This window comes from Gossypium hirsutum, chromosome D05 (genome assembly GCF_007990345.1).
Source record: "Gossypium hirsutum isolate 1008001.06 chromosome D05, Gossypium_hirsutum_v2.1, whole genome shotgun sequence".
Taxonomy (NCBI): Eukaryota; Viridiplantae; Streptophyta; class Magnoliopsida; order Malvales; family Malvaceae; genus Gossypium; species Gossypium hirsutum.
The window spans coordinates 12,012,555-12,030,532 of NC_053441.1; the positions used below are offsets into that span (position 1 = coordinate 12,012,555).

General features: G+C 35.2%; 2 protein-coding genes across 6 annotated transcripts; one reads left to right on the forward strand and one right to left on the reverse strand.

Moving 5' to 3' along the window:
• Positions 1-286: 286 nt before the first annotated feature.
• On the forward strand, positions 287-3,542 carry LOC107906080 (protein phosphatase 2C 16). The gene is made up of 4 exons (XM_016832942.2): positions 287-2,027; positions 2,287-2,634; positions 2,728-2,833; positions 3,024-3,542. Exons 1-4 carry the CDS (start codon positions 1,332-1,334, stop codon positions 3,356-3,358), a joined length of 1,485 nt encoding a protein of 494 aa, XP_016688431.2. The 5' UTR covers positions 287-1,331; the 3' UTR covers positions 3,359-3,542.
• On the reverse strand, positions 3,365-12,823 carry LOC107906079 (aminopeptidase M1). Of its 5 annotated transcripts, none has more exons than XM_041093771.1 (27): positions 12,486-12,823; positions 12,254-12,399; positions 12,026-12,128; positions 11,550-11,736; positions 11,377-11,470; positions 10,697-10,850; positions 10,435-10,539; positions 10,222-10,338; positions 9,860-9,973; positions 9,455-9,637; positions 9,070-9,370; positions 8,757-8,878; positions 8,578-8,675; positions 8,276-8,453; positions 8,056-8,167; positions 7,871-7,938; positions 7,601-7,678; positions 7,442-7,516; positions 5,882-6,946; positions 5,547-5,794; positions 5,184-5,305; positions 4,998-5,095; positions 4,508-4,619; positions 4,282-4,388; positions 4,117-4,189; positions 3,996-4,034; positions 3,365-3,831 (listed from the first exon to the last, which is right to left on the reverse strand). In XM_041093771.1, the coding sequence occupies exons 1-19, from the start codon at positions 12,708-12,710 to the stop codon at positions 6,761-6,763; spliced, it is 2,646 nt and encodes an 881-aa protein (XP_040949705.1). In that variant the 5' UTR covers positions 12,711-12,823; the 3' UTR covers positions 3,365-3,831; positions 3,996-4,034; positions 4,117-4,189; positions 4,282-4,388; positions 4,508-4,619; positions 4,998-5,095; positions 5,184-5,305; positions 5,547-5,794; positions 5,882-6,760. The 5 variants fall into 5 exon arrangements, with proteins under 5 accessions (XP_040949705.1, XP_040949702.1, XP_040949703.1 ...); XM_041093768.1 differs by having other exon boundaries at positions 3,955-4,034; XM_041093769.1 differs by having other exon boundaries at positions 4,004-4,034; positions 4,117-4,388; positions 5,184-5,794.
• Positions 12,824-17,978: the final 5,155 nt, after the last annotated feature.

The following is a 17,978-nucleotide window of genomic DNA, read 5'->3' on the forward strand; positions in this document are numbered from 1 at the left end:
GAAGAAGAACAAAAACCTTTGAAAAAAAACCATGGTACTTGGAAGCAGATGGATAAAAGGGCAAAAAAACAAAGAAGAAAACAGAGATGGATTAGATCACAACACATGGGTGGAAAAGACATTAATGGTGTGGGTGGGTATGAGTTTTTTTTACAGAGGATTGGGAGGCACGTGTCCCTCCTCAAAGTTTGCCCCATGAAAGATCATGGGTAAAGATGTCTTTATGTAAGCACTGTCCTAAGCATTCTCTGTCTTAAAAGCATTCAATGATGTAAGATAATATTACATTACATGTATACGTGTCCCCTAAAGGAGTTCTTGGTAACAAAAAAGCCATTTCCCCTCCCCCATTTTCTTTCTTTTTCCTTTTCCTTCCCCCTTCTTTCTCTCTCTTTCTCTCTCAATCCTAAGCCTAAGCCTCCCCTACCCCATATCATAGCAAAAAATCTAGGGGAAAAAAATTATACAAGGAGGCTTCACCATTTTTATCTTAATTTTTTAATTTTTATGATTAGGCCCCCAAAGTCTCTTCATTTCCTACCGGTAAGCAAGCCATCCTTTTTAATAATTTTCTTCAAATAAATTTGATATTTTTCCTTTGGTTTAAGGGGTCCAAGATCAAGTCTTTTTAGTAGTTTCTTTGTAGAGATATATAATTCTGGTAGTTTCTTGTTGTTCTTGTTATCTGGGGTTGTTGGTGTGTGTTTGTTGGAAGCAAGGATAAGGAGAGTTAAACTGAAAGAGACCGTTACTTCAGAAAAAGGCTGAGATGGGTTTGCCTTAGATCCAGGAAACTCAACTTGTATGTGCCAAAAAGTTTACCTTTTTAGGGGGTTTTCCAGTGATTATCTGTGCTTTATCCTAGGTTCTTTCTTATGCTACCTTTTGCTTTTTCGGTTTATTACAGATAAAGCTTTGAATTTGTTGTTTCCATTTTTTTGTTAAAAAAATGGGTAGGCTTGGTGTGGATAGGATTTAATCACCTTGATTGGATTGGTTTTAAATTTCAGTAATTATAAGGGTTGATCCTTAGGTGCTTCTTCACCAGATCTGATCAATCCTATCATCATTTTGCTTTTATTTTAACTGTTGACCCTGTCAAAAAGCTTTGTTCTTAGTGGTTTAGTACTGTTTCTTTATTTGTTATGAAAACGATTGTCGTTGGGTCATTGAGATTCATTGCAATGGAGGAAGTGTTGATAGAACCTGATGGCTTTATCCCAAGTTTGTTGCTGGAAGGTGATAGTTAAGATGAATATTGGTAAATTGTTGTGGTTCACTCTTTAGATATTCCGAGTGGTAATTGTTTGTGGAGTTAGAGGAGGGAATTGATGGAAGAGATGTCTCCGGCAGTCGCAGTAACACTTAGTTTGGGTAACTCTATGGGTGACAACTCTGGAATCACAGCCCATGTGGAAATCACGCCGATCAAGCTCGTAACCGATGCAGCGAGTTTGTCTAAGATGTTACCCAAGAATGGAAATGGGTCTATCGCTGCTAGTGAATCGATGGTTCAGGAAAGCGAGGAAGATGTAATTTTGTCAGTGGACACTAACGGAATTATAAATGAGGGGTTGCTGGTTTTGAATGCAGGTTCTGATATTAGCTTGCAAAATGCGGAAATTGAAAGTGGTCGAATTCTTGCTAAGGCTATTATTTTGGGAGAGTCGAGCATCGAGCAGGTGCCTACGGCTGAAGTACTGCTCACAACAGTGAGTCCCGATTTAAAGATTTCTGATGGGTTTGAGTTAAAGGCTTCAGAAGTGGTAATTCAGCTGCCTAATGAAAAGAATCTCAATAGAGGTAGCCGGAGTGTTTTTGAGTTGGATTGTATACCCCTTTGGGGGTCAGTGTCTATTATTGGAAAAAGAGCAGAAATGGAAGATGCTGTTGCTGCAATGCCTCGGTTTATGAAGATTCCTATCAAAATGCTTATTGGTGATCGTGTTTTTGATGGAATCAGTCAAGGTCTGACTGACCTTACTGGGCACTTTTTCGGTGTTTACGACGGTCATGGTGGCTCACAGGTAAAACATTCTTCCACAAAACCGGTTTTACATTTTAGCTTTACTTTAAGTAATGTTGAAAGGTTCCTGCATTAAATGGTAGCTCTGTATCTGTATGCTTTTTATGGCCATTCTCTGCAAAGTGAGGAAATTTGGATGGTTGCATACTGCAACATCTTTGTTCTTTTGATATAAGTGGTTTCTTGATCAGTTGATCTTTTTCATGATTTTTTTCCAAAGTGATTAACCTTATATAGTTGCTTATCGGAATATTATGCAGGTGGCAAACTATTGTCGTGACCGCATCCATGTGGCTTTGGCAGAAGAGATTGGGAGAATTAAAGACAATTTATGTGATGACACTAGTAAAGAGAGTCGACAGATGCAATGGGAGAAGACATTTACTAGTTGCTTTCTAAAGGTCGATGATGAGATCGGAGGAAAAATTAGCCAAGGCAATGAAGATGCTTCTGATGCTAGTTTCGAACCTGTTGCCCCCGAAACAGTTGGGTCAACAGCTGTGGTGGCCTTGGTTTGTTCATCGCATATCGTTGTTGCTAACTGTGGTGATTCAAGAGCAGTCTTGTGCCGTGGCAAAGAAGCCATGGCCTTGTCAAGTGATCACAAAGTATGGCGATTTTAATTCTTGGGGTTTTCTACAAATAAATAACATAAGCTACCTGTGTATCGAAACCAACATGTTTGCTTTATTGATTTGCAGCCAAGCAGAGATGATGAGTATGCAAGGATTGAGGCATCAGGAGGGAAAGTTATACAGTGGAATGGACATCGTGTATTCGGTGTTCTTGCAATGTCAAGGTCCATCGGTATGTTTATTTTTGTTTGACTTTGACATAATCTGCCGCCTCTCTTGGTGTTAATATAATGGATTAAGTTTTCCATTTCGTTTCAAGATGCCAAAGCTTGATAATATCTGTGACATGTTTGATAAATAATTCAGTAATGGAACTCGAGTCTGGTGTTGCATTTATTGTTTTCTTTTATGTTAATTAACAGGTGATAGATATTTGAAACCATGGATTATCCCCGAACCGGAAGTTATGTTTATTCCTCGAGCTAGAGAAGATGAATGTTTGATTTTAGCCAGTGATGGGTTGTGGGATGTGATATCGAATGAGGAAGCTTGCGAGGTGGCTCGACGGCGAATCCTGCTCTGGCATAAAAAGAATGGGGTTCCATCTCTGGTGGAAAGAGGCAAAGGAATCGACCCAGCGGCGCAAGCGGCAGCTGAATACCTTTCGATGCTGGCCATCCAAAAAGGTAGCAGGGACAACATCTCTGTAATTGTTGTAGACTTGAAAGCTCAAAGGAAGTTCAAGAGCAAAACATAATCAGAGTCTCAACCCCCCCAAATCCAATCATCTAAAAATCAAAGTCGATATAGTACCTGACATATTAGAGACAGTACATCTAATGAAATACATATCTCCGGTCCATTACTTTTTCTTATGGGCTTTAATGTGTGTACAAGAACAGAAATTAATATGTACTATAGTAAGTGTTTTTTTACTGCCATATTACCTATGTTTTGGTATAAATGGTGCCAAACTTTCATGCTTTATATACACCTACATACACATATATTATATATGATAGATTGAGATAACAGCTTAAGTTATCATCCCTTACAAGCTAATTGCTTGAGTAGGTACTGCAGAGGTTGCCGCTCTTGCTTTATGCTTTGAACAAACCTTGCTTTGATCCGAGCCTGCTCAATGCTTTGCTTCAAATTCATTGCAAATGAAGGTCTCACGCGGCCTTCAAAAAATTCTTCCACTTCATCACCTTTCTCATTGCTGCAAAACTGCCATGTCAATATATAAACAGGGTCAGTTTACGATTAAATGTAAATAATTGTCGCTCTTGGGGTAAGTTTTATATGTAAATAATGTATCATTCATTATTTTTTCGGCTTTTACTTCCTAACCGGTGTTATGATGTCAGGGTTAAAATGTGTGAGGAGCCCACCACCATACTTGTTTACGATGAAGTTCCACCTCTCCTGCCCTGCATTCATTTTCAAAAAACATGGGTCAATTGAATGTGAACAGCACCGGTGGCTAATTCTTGTAAAAATCAATGCCTATACCTTCATCCATCTCTATGCTACTCATGCCCTTCTAAGCTTTAGCAAGTCCATAAATAATATCTTGATCCCGAACCTTTTAATATGAAAAGAAAAAAGAAATTCTTTGTTTATGCAATCAGCGTGTTGGTCCAATATCTGCCATGGTCGCTACAAGATTTTCTAAACCTGATTCATTATTGGTAGCCTTTAAGAGGTAGCATCATGTTGGTCCAATATAAAAAAGTTCAGAGCTTCCACAAGAATGTCTAGATTGGGAGCGGATGTTATCGTACCTACACCACAGCAAAATATAGAACTGGAAATTCACGTAAGGATTTAATATGAATATGTGAATGGGAGATACTAGTAAAATCTGATTTGGTTTAACTCTTTAAGATAATCAAAATCTCACGTAGAACACGTTCTTTCCCTTGAACTGCATTAGCTTCTCTATAAACTTTCAAGAGGGACTGAAAACCATCCCTGCTTCTGTTAGCGTTCCCCATAACAGCAATGTAGGCAGCCTGTTGAGGCAGCCACCGCATTAATTTACATTATCATATGTATACTTGCAATGGGTTCGTAGGAAAAAGGAATAACATATTAAAAGTTGCCATTTTTATTCATCCTTTCAATGTCTGCTGAAAGGTTAAATCGTGAGTTTTAGCATTAAAAGGAATGCTTGAAAACGGTGCATTGCTTGTTCATGAGTTTTAGCACGGTCAAAAGCAGCCAAGGCCATAAAACCTCACCCCTCAGCAAAGCATTTAAATGACTCTCCCCAGGTGCTGATTCCCATCCTAATTTTCTAATTTTTTTATAAATAAAAAAAATTTTGAGAGAAAAATATGTCACTATAAAATCACTGTCAGTATTTTATGCAGTCTGGTAAGATTTTTTACTCGGCCGAAAACAGGAGAACGTTGATGAAAAATTCTTTCGATGCATTTGTTAATTCTGAGATAGCATCTCTCAAGACCTCCAAAACATTATAGCAAACCTGTCACGTAAATTGACTGAAATGTCAGGTTACAAAATAATACTAGGCATTGAAGTGGGTTATCCCTGAAGTGAAAAGATGTGCTCACATCAATAAGTTCCGATGACACGATGTAATCAGTCTCTTTTTTGTATACATCCATCAACGAAAGCAATGAAGCTAATGATTGTTCACAGGCAACACAAAGAGCATATCTGTCATCTAGGATGCCTGAAAATGAGAATGATAGTAACTGATCAAGGAGGAAAACCAACAATATATGAAAATAGTGGCTTACCTGAGATGGTGATTAATAATATGTTTGAAGAAGGCGGTTTATAGGTCTACATTATTAACTGCACAGTACTTAACAATTTATTTAGCTTAGGGAGGGAGCTAAGCCATTCATGCCTGTATGCAAAGAAAATGTTTCACAGGCTCATATATGATATCAACTTTACACGGTACTTACTGTATTTATCTTATGCTGACAAGAAGCCTTTATCTATAGCTTTCCTCATTCGTGCATCGAGTTCGTCTCCATATTTTACCCTATAGAAACCACTTTGCTCAACATTAACCTTCAACTACTCATTAAGATCCCCAAAAAACTCAATACTTAACACTCCTTCACCAGTGCCAAGCACTTGCTCAAATGTCAAATACCAGCACAAGTATCTCATCATCGCCATCCAAAGCTACATCACACGGTGTAAACCTCTGCCAAAAAAATAACCCAAAGTGAAAAATCATCAACCAAATCAAATAATGATCAGATTTTAAGATCAGCTAGCAAGTGTGATTTACATGGTTGAGAGAGTTGGTGAAAAGGACTTGGTGAACTACAAGTTCACAAGCATTTAGGACAACGAACTTAGTTGGATCCACGATGCTGAGATTAATATGAACTAAACCAGAAAAAGTACAGTCAGATAGATCAAGTTTGAGATAAAGATCATAACGTTTCAGGACAGAAAATTTTCGTAGCCTTGGTTGGTCTTTGAACTGTTCTATGTTCTGTTTTTGATCCATTTCTAAATCCCAACTTTCCTTAGATGAACTGTGAGAATGAGACGTTACCTTGGAGAAATGAGATACGAATAGCAATGTAATAAGCCCTCTTTATGTTCTTAGTGCTTACACGTTTTAAAGCTATTGGATGTTACTTGCACATTTCAAGCTTTATGTGGTGGTCCTTGGGTTATGAAAAAGGAGCGACTAAAATGGTAGAAAGACCAAGTCAGAAAGAGACATAAACCGGAATTATAGATTGCCCGCCAGTGGCTGGTGTGCCACTTTGTTAAATATCAAAACAATTAAACCCTTCTCCCAGGCCCAATATTTTTGTTATAGCGTGCCTGTCTAAGGCGCTTTAATTAATCCAATCTGATAAAAACAAGCAGAACATATACCTACAGTAATTTTCCACTGGTTTAGTTGGTATAGACCCGGTTTGAGAAGAGAATGTTTAAATACTGGGGTATACCCCAATTGGAAATCGTTTTCCCCTGAGCACCACAGCAGATTATTAGAAAGCTTGAAACAAAAGTGTTCTTCTTGGACAATGCTTTCCAGGCATTCCTGCTTTTAATCTTAACCCACAAAACATGATATCAGACAAAATGTCAAGCCTTTATGCTTTAGTACATATAAATATATTATACATTGAGATAACAGCTGAAGTTATCATCCCTTACAAACTAATTGCTTGAGTAGGTCTTGAAGAGGTTGCCGCTCCTGCTTTATGCTTTCAACCAGCCTTGCTTTGATCCGAACCTGCTCAATGCTTTGCTTCAAATTCATTGCAAATGAAGAAGTCACACGGCTTTCGAAAAATTCTTCAACCTCATCAGCTTTCTCATTGCTGCAAAACTGCCATGTGAAGATATGACAGGGTCAGTTTACCCTTATAATCCAAATTTCGGAAAATCATTCATCGATCAATTAGTTTTTTGTCAATAAAACATGAAAAGTTTTCAGATATGGTGACCAAGTTTCACGATGTTCTTTTCATACTAATATGATCAAAGACAATCCCTGAATATGTCTCAGCAGAAGAAACCTTTACGAGGTAATATTCTTAATTAGTTTATCATATCATCCCTAGGCCGTTGCAGCTATAGGAACAAGCTGGTTGATTGTGTGTTCTTGGCTTTCATTTTCCCTAAAGAACTCATGTCGGGCTATAGGATATGATCATTCAAATATATAAAAAAAAATTGGAAAAGATTGAACACTCGCATATAGGACACATACGCCTACCCGGTACTCTTCAAGTCTGGTTAAGATAAACAATTGTAGTTCTTCGGTAAGTTCTATTTGTAAATAATGTGTCATTCATTATTTTCTCAGGTTTTACTTCCTTACCGGTGATATAATGTCACGAATAAAATGTGTGAGGAGCCCTCCATTATGCTTGTTTATGATAAAGTTCCAGTTCTCCTGCATTCATTCAAACGACTTGATCAATTGTAGAAAAGATGATAGCCATTTCTATGAGATTCTTAACAGCCATGAACAGCATACCTTCATCCACCACCATGCTATTTCATGCCCTTCTAAGCTTATTCCAGGAAGTCCATAAACGATATCTTGATCTCGAACCTTTTAGGAAAAGAAAAAAGTTAAAACTATTATCTGTCAAAAAGCTCCAACAAAACTCCAGGTTATGCTCAGTTTGTTCATGCAAACACCCTTAAGAGTGGCACCTACAAGTTCTAGATTCAAATCCCAACATTTTCAATCCTTTTTGCTGCCATCTAATAAAGAAAAAAACTAAACCAAATTCATTAATACCTCTTTAGATATAAAAAAGTTCAGAACTTCCACAAGAATATCTGGACTGGGAGTGGATGCCATCGTACCTACATTGAAGTAAAATATAGAACAGGAAATTCACATAAGAACTAATGTGAATAAGGGAATGAGAAACACTGATAAAGTCTGAATCGGTTAACTCTTTAAGATAATCAAAATCTCACGTAAAACATGTTCTTTCTCTTGAACAGCATCAGCGTCTCTATAAACCTTCAAGAGGGACTCAAAACCATCTCTACTTGTGTTAGCGTTCCTCATAACAGCAATGTAGGCAGCCTGTTGAGGCAGCTATCACATTATTTTACAGTATAGATCATATATATATATCGGAAAGGGTTCATAGGAAAAAGGAAATAACATATAAAAGTTTCCATTTTTATTCACCCTTTTAGTGTCTGGTGAAAGGAATTCAGTGCTTCTATCATCCAAGAATGATTGAAAGCGATGCATTGCTTGTTCATGAGTTTTAGCATGGTCAAAAGCAGCCAACGCCATAAAGACCTCACCCCTCATTAGACCAGTTAAATGACTCTCACCAGGTGTGGATTCCCAACCTAATTTTCTAAATTATATACATTATATATATGAAAAAATCAACTATAATTTAATATCCAACTTTGAGAAATAATTAAATCACTATAAAACCACTGTGTTAGTATCTTGTGCAGTCTAGTAAGATTTCTTACTTGGCCGAACATAGAAGGATGTTTATGAAATTTTCTTTCAATGCATTTGTTAATTCTGGGATAGCATCTCTCAAGACCTCCAGAACATTATAGCAAACCTGTCACATAAATTGACTCAGTTAAAAAATATTGCTTCATATGAAGTGGGTTAGATACCTTGGGTGAAAAGATATGCTCACATCGATAACTTTCGATAAAATGATGTAATCGCTCTCTTTTCTGTATACATCCATTAACAAAAGCAAAGATGATAATGATTGTTCACATGCCACACAAAGAGCATATCTGTCATCGAGGATGCCTGAAAACGTGATTGATATAATTGATCATAGTGGTTTGACTGATCAAAACATTTTGCAGAACAAGGTTTATAGGTCAACATTAGTGCTAATAATATATTTAGCATAGCAAGGGAGCGAAGCCATCCATGCCTGTATTAAAGGAATGCTTCACAAAGAGAAATATCTAATATCAATATTACACAGTACTCACCGTATTTATCAGTTACTGACAAGAAGCCTTTCTTTATAGCTTTCCTGAGTCGTGCATCGAGTTCATCTCCATATTTTACCCTGTAGAAACCACTTTGTCCAATATTAACCTTGATCCATGATGCTTCACCATATTCATCTTCATTCTTTTCATCTGAAGTGGGAAATAGTTCAGAGGCATCCAGATTTTCAGATTTTGATTCCAAAAGAAAACTCTTGATTCTGTCGTATGAACCAAAGCACAAGGTTATTGGGACAATCCACTGTCCATCACCATGAAAGCCAGACAACAAGAACTGTGACTGCAAATACCGAGCAATTATCAGACATTGACACTTATGTTAAAAATGTAGAATGTAAAGAAGAGATTGCTAATGTCAGATAACCTGCTCAAATTCCAAAATATGGTCTTTGGATTTCACTGAGATAACTGGATATCCCTTCTGCTTTGTCCAGCTGTCCATCATTGAGTTTACTTGAATGCCAGTTACCTCTGAAAGGACACTCCATAAATCTTCTGTCCTCGCGTTGCTCCAAGCATACCTTCTTATGTAGAAGCTTAAGGATTTCTGTGGTTGGAAAAGATTTACAAGGCCATAGTTTCAGGGTATGAAATGTGAAATTATGGCTTATTAAAATACTGCTCTCCAGATTTTCCAATTCAAAACTGTTCATGCCTCATGCATGCATGTTACATATATACTGCTTCAAAATCTGATTCCATAGAACTGAAAAACATATTATATTGTTCTTCACGGGAACCAACATCCTTTCCATAAATGTGAACTGACCTGGAATGTTTCATCCCCAATATATTCCTGTAGCATCCTGATGACTGCAGATCCCTTCTTATAGCCGATAGCATCAAATGCTTCATCAACTTCGTGACCATGCTGAATCTCCATCTGCACAAATTCTAATAAATTTAAGAAGGATATATCTTTCTTGTGTAAGAAGAACCTATGAACATGAACATTCCTATTGAATTATGAGCTAGAAACTTCCATCATATTTATGGATTTAATTTTTTGGAATGTACTGAGATTGTTTTGAAAATGAATATGGATAACCATTGACATAGAGCTATAACATAAACTAGAGTTTGAATTTTGATGAGCAATCTGTTATATCAGGAAAACTGATTATTCCTCACCTCAATTGGATGTGATTTCTCCTGTGCATCCAGACGCAAGCCACCATTAATTTCTTGGAGAAATTGTGTCCATATTTTCCACTCCGGGAACATGATATCAGTAGCCATATAACTAATCTGAAAAATATATTGTATGTATTGATATACATGTAACAAATTGATGCTGTATCTAGTAAAATGTCCACCGTAATAAACTTCAGGACTTAAATTTACCCATGTTGCAAAACCTTCATTAAGCCACAAATGAGTCCACCATTCCATTGTTACAAGATTGCCAAACCATTGGTGGGCAACTTCATGTGCTACGACTATTGTAAGCTGACAAGGAAAAGTTACAGTGAAAAATAAGTTGCTAAGGACCAATTGGATTGACCGGGGGGGGGGGTTGATATTCTTTTACTGCAGGAGTTACTGCTAGTGGATGAAGATAATTGATTGAAAGTTACCCTTTTTTGGAAAAGAATATGTAACTTACCCGCTGCTTTCTAGCAGCTGTAGAGCGTGAATCAGTGTAAAGCATCTCATTTTCACGGTATATGATCAAACCATAATTCTCCATACCTCCACCAAAAAATTCAGGGACAGCAACCATATCTAGCTTAGGGAGTGGATAAGGCATTGAGAAGTACCTATTAAAGGTAAAATCTCCGTGATAAGTGTTAAAAACCAGTTCAAAACAATAATGATATTGAAAATTGAGTTTAACATTCCGGTTGCAGACAATGACCAGACACTAACAGCTAACAAGTAAAAAAATCATTGACAAAAGGATAGCCACCAAGTGGAAGCAGGTTCCTCATTATATATCCACTGTTAGGTCAGTGTTTGAGGAGATGGTTGAATTGTTCAAAACCACAAAGAATATGAATCTAAGACATTTATAGTGCCTTTGTGTTTTGGCACTGAGATTGCTGGGTGGAAAAGCTTCACTCTCTTTTAGATATGTGACTTTATCTTACAGACCCTCAGACATTGTCCATGAAAAGTTTAAAGTTCTTCAAAAGATCATATTTTTAAAGCAATTCCTGGACTGAGGTAGGTGTTGAACCAAAAATTCCAATAAAATAATCCTTCTTTTTTCATTGCATGCTTATTTGATTACTGAAGTCTATGTATCTTGAAAGGAAAGGAAATGATGACCAGTGGGTGACTTACCTAGTAAATATATCAAGTGACTTAACAGCAACTTCTAGTGCAAACTTCCCTTCATCGCTCTTACCAACAGGGCAATATACTCCAACCTTAATTCCTTTTTAAGTGTTAAAGTACGTATTAAATCAATTATTAATCAAGAGTAAAGAAAAAAGGAATCCGGCTGAAATGCATACCATCAGCTGTTGTTTCTTCAATATGATCGAATAAACCAACTGCAATAGCAACCAAATAAGTCGACATTTTTGGAGACTCCTCAAAGTAAACGGTCTTAACATTCCCATTGATCTTTTCATCATTGATTGGCATATTTGACAAGGCAATCAACTCCGAGGGCAAATCCAATGTGATCTTAAAAGTTGCCTGTGAAAATAAGATCAGTCATGCTATAGTAGGACACAAATCTCAGTTCTAGGCACTTTACAGACGCAGAAGCATAAAATCAATATGTTTGTTGAATCTTGTATCTTAAAAGTTATTTTCAATTGAACCCAAAAAAAGGTACATACAGTCATCATGCTTTCTAGATCTTTCCAAGTGCATCTATGTCAGTCACTGGTCATAACATGAAATGTAAGTAGTACCAGTTATTATGTAGGTTCAATTTCATCATAGCTATTTATTTCAAGCATAGGTGAAGTCCTTAGCATACCTTAAGAGCAGGTTCATCCCAGCACGGAAAACACAGCCTTGCTTGCAGGGCTTCAAATTGGGTGACTGCCATATTCTTTCTTACTCCTTTATCAACATAAGTACTGTAAGGAGCAAAAGACAAAAGTGAACGAGAAATAAATAACTTTCACAGCTACATGAAAGACAAAAAAAAAATTAGTTTCAGGTCAAAACAGAACATTGGAAGTTAATAAAAGAAACACAGTACCATTTGTAAAGGCCTTTCAACTGCTCATTAAGAGCCCCAGAAAACTCGATACTTAACACTCCTTCACCAGTACCAAGCACTTGCTCAAATCCCAACATAAGTATCTCATCATTGCCATTCAAAACTACATCACACGGTGTAATTCTCTGCCAAAAAATAACCCTAAATGAAAAATCATCAATCAAATCAAATAACGATCAGACCTTAAGATTACCAGGCAAGTATGACTTACATGGTTGAGAGAGGTGGTGAAAAAGACTTGGTGGACAACAAGTTCACAAGCATTTAGGACTATGAACTTAGTTGTTTCCACGATGCTGAGATTAATATGAACTAAACCAGAAAAAGTACAGGCAGAGAGATCAAGTTTGAGATAAAGATCATAACGTTTTGGGATAGCAAATTTTGGTAGCCTTGGTTGACCTTTGAACTGTTCTATGTTCTGTTTTTGATCCATTTCTAAATCCCAACTTTCCTCCTTTCTTCCTAATCGAGTTATATGAAATGTGAGAATGAGACGATATGTTGGAGAAATAAAGAGAGAGATATATAGCAATGTTGTGTGGAAAATTTTTCCCACTTTAGTAGTTAACGTTTTAAAGCTATTGGCTTTTACTTGAAATCTTTATCAGCTCCTTGTTTTTATGCAAAAGGGGTGACTAAAAAGGTAGAAAAACCCAGTCAGAAAGAGATATGAACCAGGACCATGAATGGTCACTAGTAGCTGTTGGCCACGGCGTGCTACTTGATTAATATTAAACCAATTAAACCTTCGGCCTGCCCAATTTTTTATGGAGTCACAATCTACCCACAATCCATTTGCATTTGCCATTAATTGCATTATCATTCATGTCAATGATGTCGTTGTCTTAAATCCCAGGCTTAGATGCTTTAATCCATTCAACCACAACAAATAGAACTTATTACTACCGTTTGTTTCCAATGCCTCAGTTAGACAATGATGTCATCGTCTTAATATGGCTTAGACGCTTTAATTAATCCATTCAACCACAAAACACCCTGGAGTTCACCCCAAATCGCAGGATGAAATGCGCCATCTATAGTGTTACATGGGTGGAGGTCCGCTGCCACAAAATTGTTGAAACAATTTGGTCAAGCAATCTTTCATCATATAAGTCTTTATGGAACATGAAAGTTGAGCGATTGTTTTTGTTGGAGTTTTTAAGAAAATTTGCTGTAAAAAAACAACAAAGACAAGAACAAAGTAGAAATAAATTTGGATGGAAAGTGTATTTTTTTATTGAACTAAAAAACTAATACTTATACATCGAAAAAAATTCAACAACCAATAACTAAAAATAAGCAACTAAAACATTCATAAACAATAAATCTCTAAAAGTCAACACCAAAACGAAAATACCTAAAAATAACTAAATTATTTTGACTGAAATTGCTTGAGGCAAATCTTCAACACTCCTCCTTGCTTGAATTGCTGCAAATTCCAAGTATTTCTCTGAGAAATTCAAATTTCTGTTGTGGGATATATGGAGCAGGGAGTTAGTGTTTAATCTCAACTTCTTCACAAAACAGATTGAATTGATTAGATGTGTACTCCTCACCATTATCAGACTTTAAAGCTTGAATCTTACGGTCACTTTGAGTTTCAAACCATTGCTTGAATTTTTAAAACAAGCCAGCAACCTCTGACTTGAATTTGAGGAAATAAATCCAGCACATCCTAATATAGTCATCAATGAAACTATGCAATACTTACTCCCTTTGAGTGACGGGGGTTTTTAAGGTCCAACTAGGTCTATGTGGATTCATTTCAGTTGCTTTTTTCAAAGGAAGTCTTGCTAGCTTACCAAATTGGCAACTTTTGCAATATGGTATATTAGCTTCAAGATGAGGTAGCCCCTAAACCAGATCCTAATAGCATGATTGAAATGTCCAAGCCTTTTGTGTCACATTTCTGCATTGATCTTAGTTGCAGCATAGGTTTTTTGCTCCCGTTTTAAAGAATACAAAGTAAAGCTTTTTCCCTTCATCATTTTCTGAATTCATCTTTACCTTCTGCATCCTTGATTTGACAATGATTGGTTTCAAAGACAACTTTGAAGCCCTTTTCAAGCAACTAACCAACACTCAACAAAATTTGATTTATATTAGGTACAAATAACACATCATTGATTAGCTTTGTACCTGAGGGCATCTAATTGCCACAATGCCTTTGCCTTTAACAGTAAAATAGTCTCCATTACCAATTTGTATGTTGGAAACTATCGAAATATCTAACTCCCTGAAGAGATCACGATCAAATGTCATATGGTTTGTGCCACCACTATCAATAAGACACTTTTCACTAGAGTTGCTATTTGCAAAACAAGTTGCTACCAAGAGTTGTTCATCCTCTTCTTGATCAATTATAGGTGCAACGTCTTTTTGTTGAAAGTTGCTTTTACAAATATTTTGATGATATCCCATCTTCTAGAATTTCTCACACTGTTGATTTGGCCTTTTCCAGCATTTGAATGATAGATTACCTCTCTTTCCACAATGCATGCAAAGAGTAAAAACAAATTTTTTGTCTCCCTGATTTGACTGAACTCTTGCAAGCAGTGCACCCTCGACAGACCGTCAGACCTCTTCTTCGTTCTTGTGCTTTTAAAGCATTCAGTAATTCTGCCAATTCTAATTTTTGACAGATTTTTAGCATTTTCCAGAGAGGAAATAGTTGCTTCAAATCCTTTAATCGTAATCTATCAGAATACTCTTTTAACTATCATGGAGTCTTTCATATTCTGAAGTTCAAATTCTCTTATTAAGTTGAGAACGTGCATTTCCTTTCCTTTCATCTCCTTCATATTCTTCCTTCTAGAAATTCTAAACTTCAAATGCTGATTTCTTTTTGCCATAATTCTAACAAAGACTTCTGGTGAGACTGCAGTAAATAATATAGCTCTAGCCTTGGACTTTTTTGTTTTCTTCTCCTTATGATTCTTTTGTTGCACCATGGTTGGGTTTGCAGGCAAGGAGGAACTTCGTAGTATTCCTCAACAGCTTCCCTAAGATCATTTGTCTCCAATGAACCTCCATCCTTACTACCCAGACATAATAGCCTTCCCCATTGAAAATAGGTGGAGTAAGTGCAGTGAAAGAGTTTTCTAAATCCATAAAAGAAAAAAAAAATCCTCTCAATGATATGTCCCTTTAAGAAGATGGTTCTGATATCAAATTGTTGAAGCTTTTGCGAAAACTTCCAGGAAAAAAGGAAAAACAAAGGCAAGAATAAAGTAAAACTAATTTTTTATGGAAAGTGTATTTTTTATTGAACTGGAAAACTAATACTCAGAGAAAAAATTCAACAATCAGTGACTAGAAATAAGGAACTAAAAGATTCATAATCAATAAATCCAAAAAATCAGCAACAAATTTAAAAAAACTACAATAGCTAAATTATTTTGAGTGCAGTAGTTGAGACAAATGTTCAACATTTTTCACCCACAATTCTTTTTTAATTCAAATGCTGCTGAATAATTACAAGAAAAATAGGATAAAGGTAGAGAAATCATTCAAGTATAAGATGATAGAGGGTAGATACGAATCTCGCCATGCGTCACGAATTGGATGGTAGGCACAATTCTGACTAGTTTTCCACACTACTTTTCAGTAGTTGAAAATTATCATGCCTAATAGTGAAAAATTGGCAAGCTCTGGCTACCTTGTAGTGCAAACGAAATCTCCCAAATTCACACTGCAGGGTTTTTTTATAAAACTAACCTAAAAAATTTAATTAATTACATAAATAACTCATTTTTTTAATTAAACACGTAAATCACCTAAAATCTATTCTGAAAGTTGTTGGAGCCAAAAAGTTTGGCGCCACCAACATGCCATCAGCAACCATGATTAAAAAAATATTTTTTTAGTGACCTGTCACCTGTATAAATAACAAAAAAATACTGTAATTTCTGAAAAATGAGAAGGACTTTAAAAAGAATTTCCATTTTGGCTTCACCAGTTTCCAAAGCTACGCACCCCTTTTTCCAATGAGTTTTTTTTTAAGTTTTTCAAAATTTTAAATATATTAAAAAAAATCTTTTTTGCCTTTACCTATTATAAAATATTTTAAAATTTTAAAATTGTTTATACTTAAAAAAGAATTAATATGTTCAAAATTTTAATATATTTAAATATATTAAGTATATTAAAATTTTAAATTTTAAAATTGGTTATACTCAACATTTTCTTTAACATATTTAAAATTTTAATATATTTAAAAAATTTAACTTTTTTAAAATTTTAAATATATTAAATATATTTTTTTCTCTTTACCTATTAAAATATATTAAATATATTAAAATTTCAATATATTTAAAAAAATATATTGAATATATTAAAATTTTTAATATATTAAAATTTTAAAATTGGTTATAATTAACATTTTTTAATATATTTATTTTTAAAAAAATATATCAAATATATTAAAATTGGTTATACTTAACCTTTTTTAATATATTTAAATTTTTAATATATTTAAAAAAATTAATTTTTTTTAAATTTTAAATATATTAAGAAAATCTTTTTTGTCTTTACCTATTAAATATATATATTAAATATATTAAAATTTTAATATATTTTTTAATATATTGAATTTTAAAATTAATTATACTTAACATTTTTTTGATATATTTAAAATCTTTAAAAACTAAAAAAAATCACATTTCAGCTTTGGAAAGGTGGCACCAATTTATTTGGCTCCACCAAAAAATGAACTTTTTTTTAAAGTCCCCTCATTTTTTCAAAAATTGCAGTATTTTTTTTATATTTATATAGGTGGTTCAATTTTATATGACTTCATCAAAAAATTAATTTTTTTTATCTTAGTTGCTGATGTGGCATGTTAGTGGCGCCAAATTCTTTGGTCTATCAATTTTCCTTGTAGATTTTAAGTGATTTACATGTTTAATCAAAAAAATAAGTCATTTATATAATTAATTAAAATTTTTAGGTTAATTTTATAAAAAGCCTGTGAATTGAACACAAGTACAACCAGCTTAAGCTGGTTTCCGCCGATTTTTGAGTATCTGTACATTTTTTTTAAAGTCTAAAGGATATTTCATTGCGGATTTAGGGTTCTGATGGAATATATTGCAGAGGTTATACACGTGATTCTGCTCTGGCAGCAGTGCACACAGATAAAATTGACAATAAACCCCTGCCTCTTAGTGGCTTTCTTTTTCAACACTTCTATGCGGAGATGGATGTAATATAATTGATAGTTTAAGTTTATTATTTGTTTGTAAGTTCGCCAGCTATCCAATGGGAAAAGAAAAGAGTAGCATTCCACGCTCAAGCAGAAGAAAGCAACAAACACTATCGTAATCTCGTGCTTGACCAACGCATTCAATGCATTACACCATGAATCGGAGCGACATGAAGCTAGGTACACAGTGCTAAACAAAGAGGTATATATCACACCCATTCACACCGGGCCAGCTTGAGGAGAGGATTTGCCAATGTGAAGAACATAAGTTAGATGACGGGACGAAAACATAAGAGGTAGAAGATCATAACATGAGTGGATCTACATATTTGAATTACTACATATCCACTTGTTTAGTATTTTATTATAAAATAAACTTCAAAGTTTAAATTTATTCATGTTGCAAAACCTTCGTTAAGCCAAAAATGAGTCCACCATTCCATTGTTACAAGATTGCCGAACCATTGATGAGCAACTTCACGTGCTACAACTATTGTA

Excerpts from the sequence above, each read along its gene's own strand:
- LOC107906080 (XM_016832942.2), top strand. The coding sequence starts at position 1,332 with ATGGAAGAGATGTCTCCGGCAGTCGCAGTAACACTTAGTTTGGGTAAC. Across the intron at positions 2,028-2,286 it reads ACGGTCATGGTGGCTCACAG|GTGGCAAACTATTGTCGTGA; the intron begins GTAAAACATTCT and ends AATATTATGCAG. Across the intron at positions 2,635-2,727 it reads CCTTGTCAAGTGATCACAAA|CCAAGCAGAGATGATGAGTA; the intron begins GTATGGCGATTT and ends ATTGATTTGCAG.
- LOC107906079 (XM_041093771.1), bottom strand. The coding sequence starts at position 12,710 with ATGGATCAAAAACAGAACATAGAACAGTTCAAAGGTCAACCAAGGCTA. Across the intron at positions 11,737-12,025 it reads GGGATGAACCTGCTCTTAAG|GCAACTTTTAAGATCACATT; the intron begins GTATGCTAAGGA and ends TTATTTTCACAG. Across the intron at positions 9,974-10,221 it reads AGAAATCACATCCAATTGAG|ATGGAGATTCAGCATGGTCA; the intron begins GTGAGGAATAAT and ends GAATTTGTGCAG.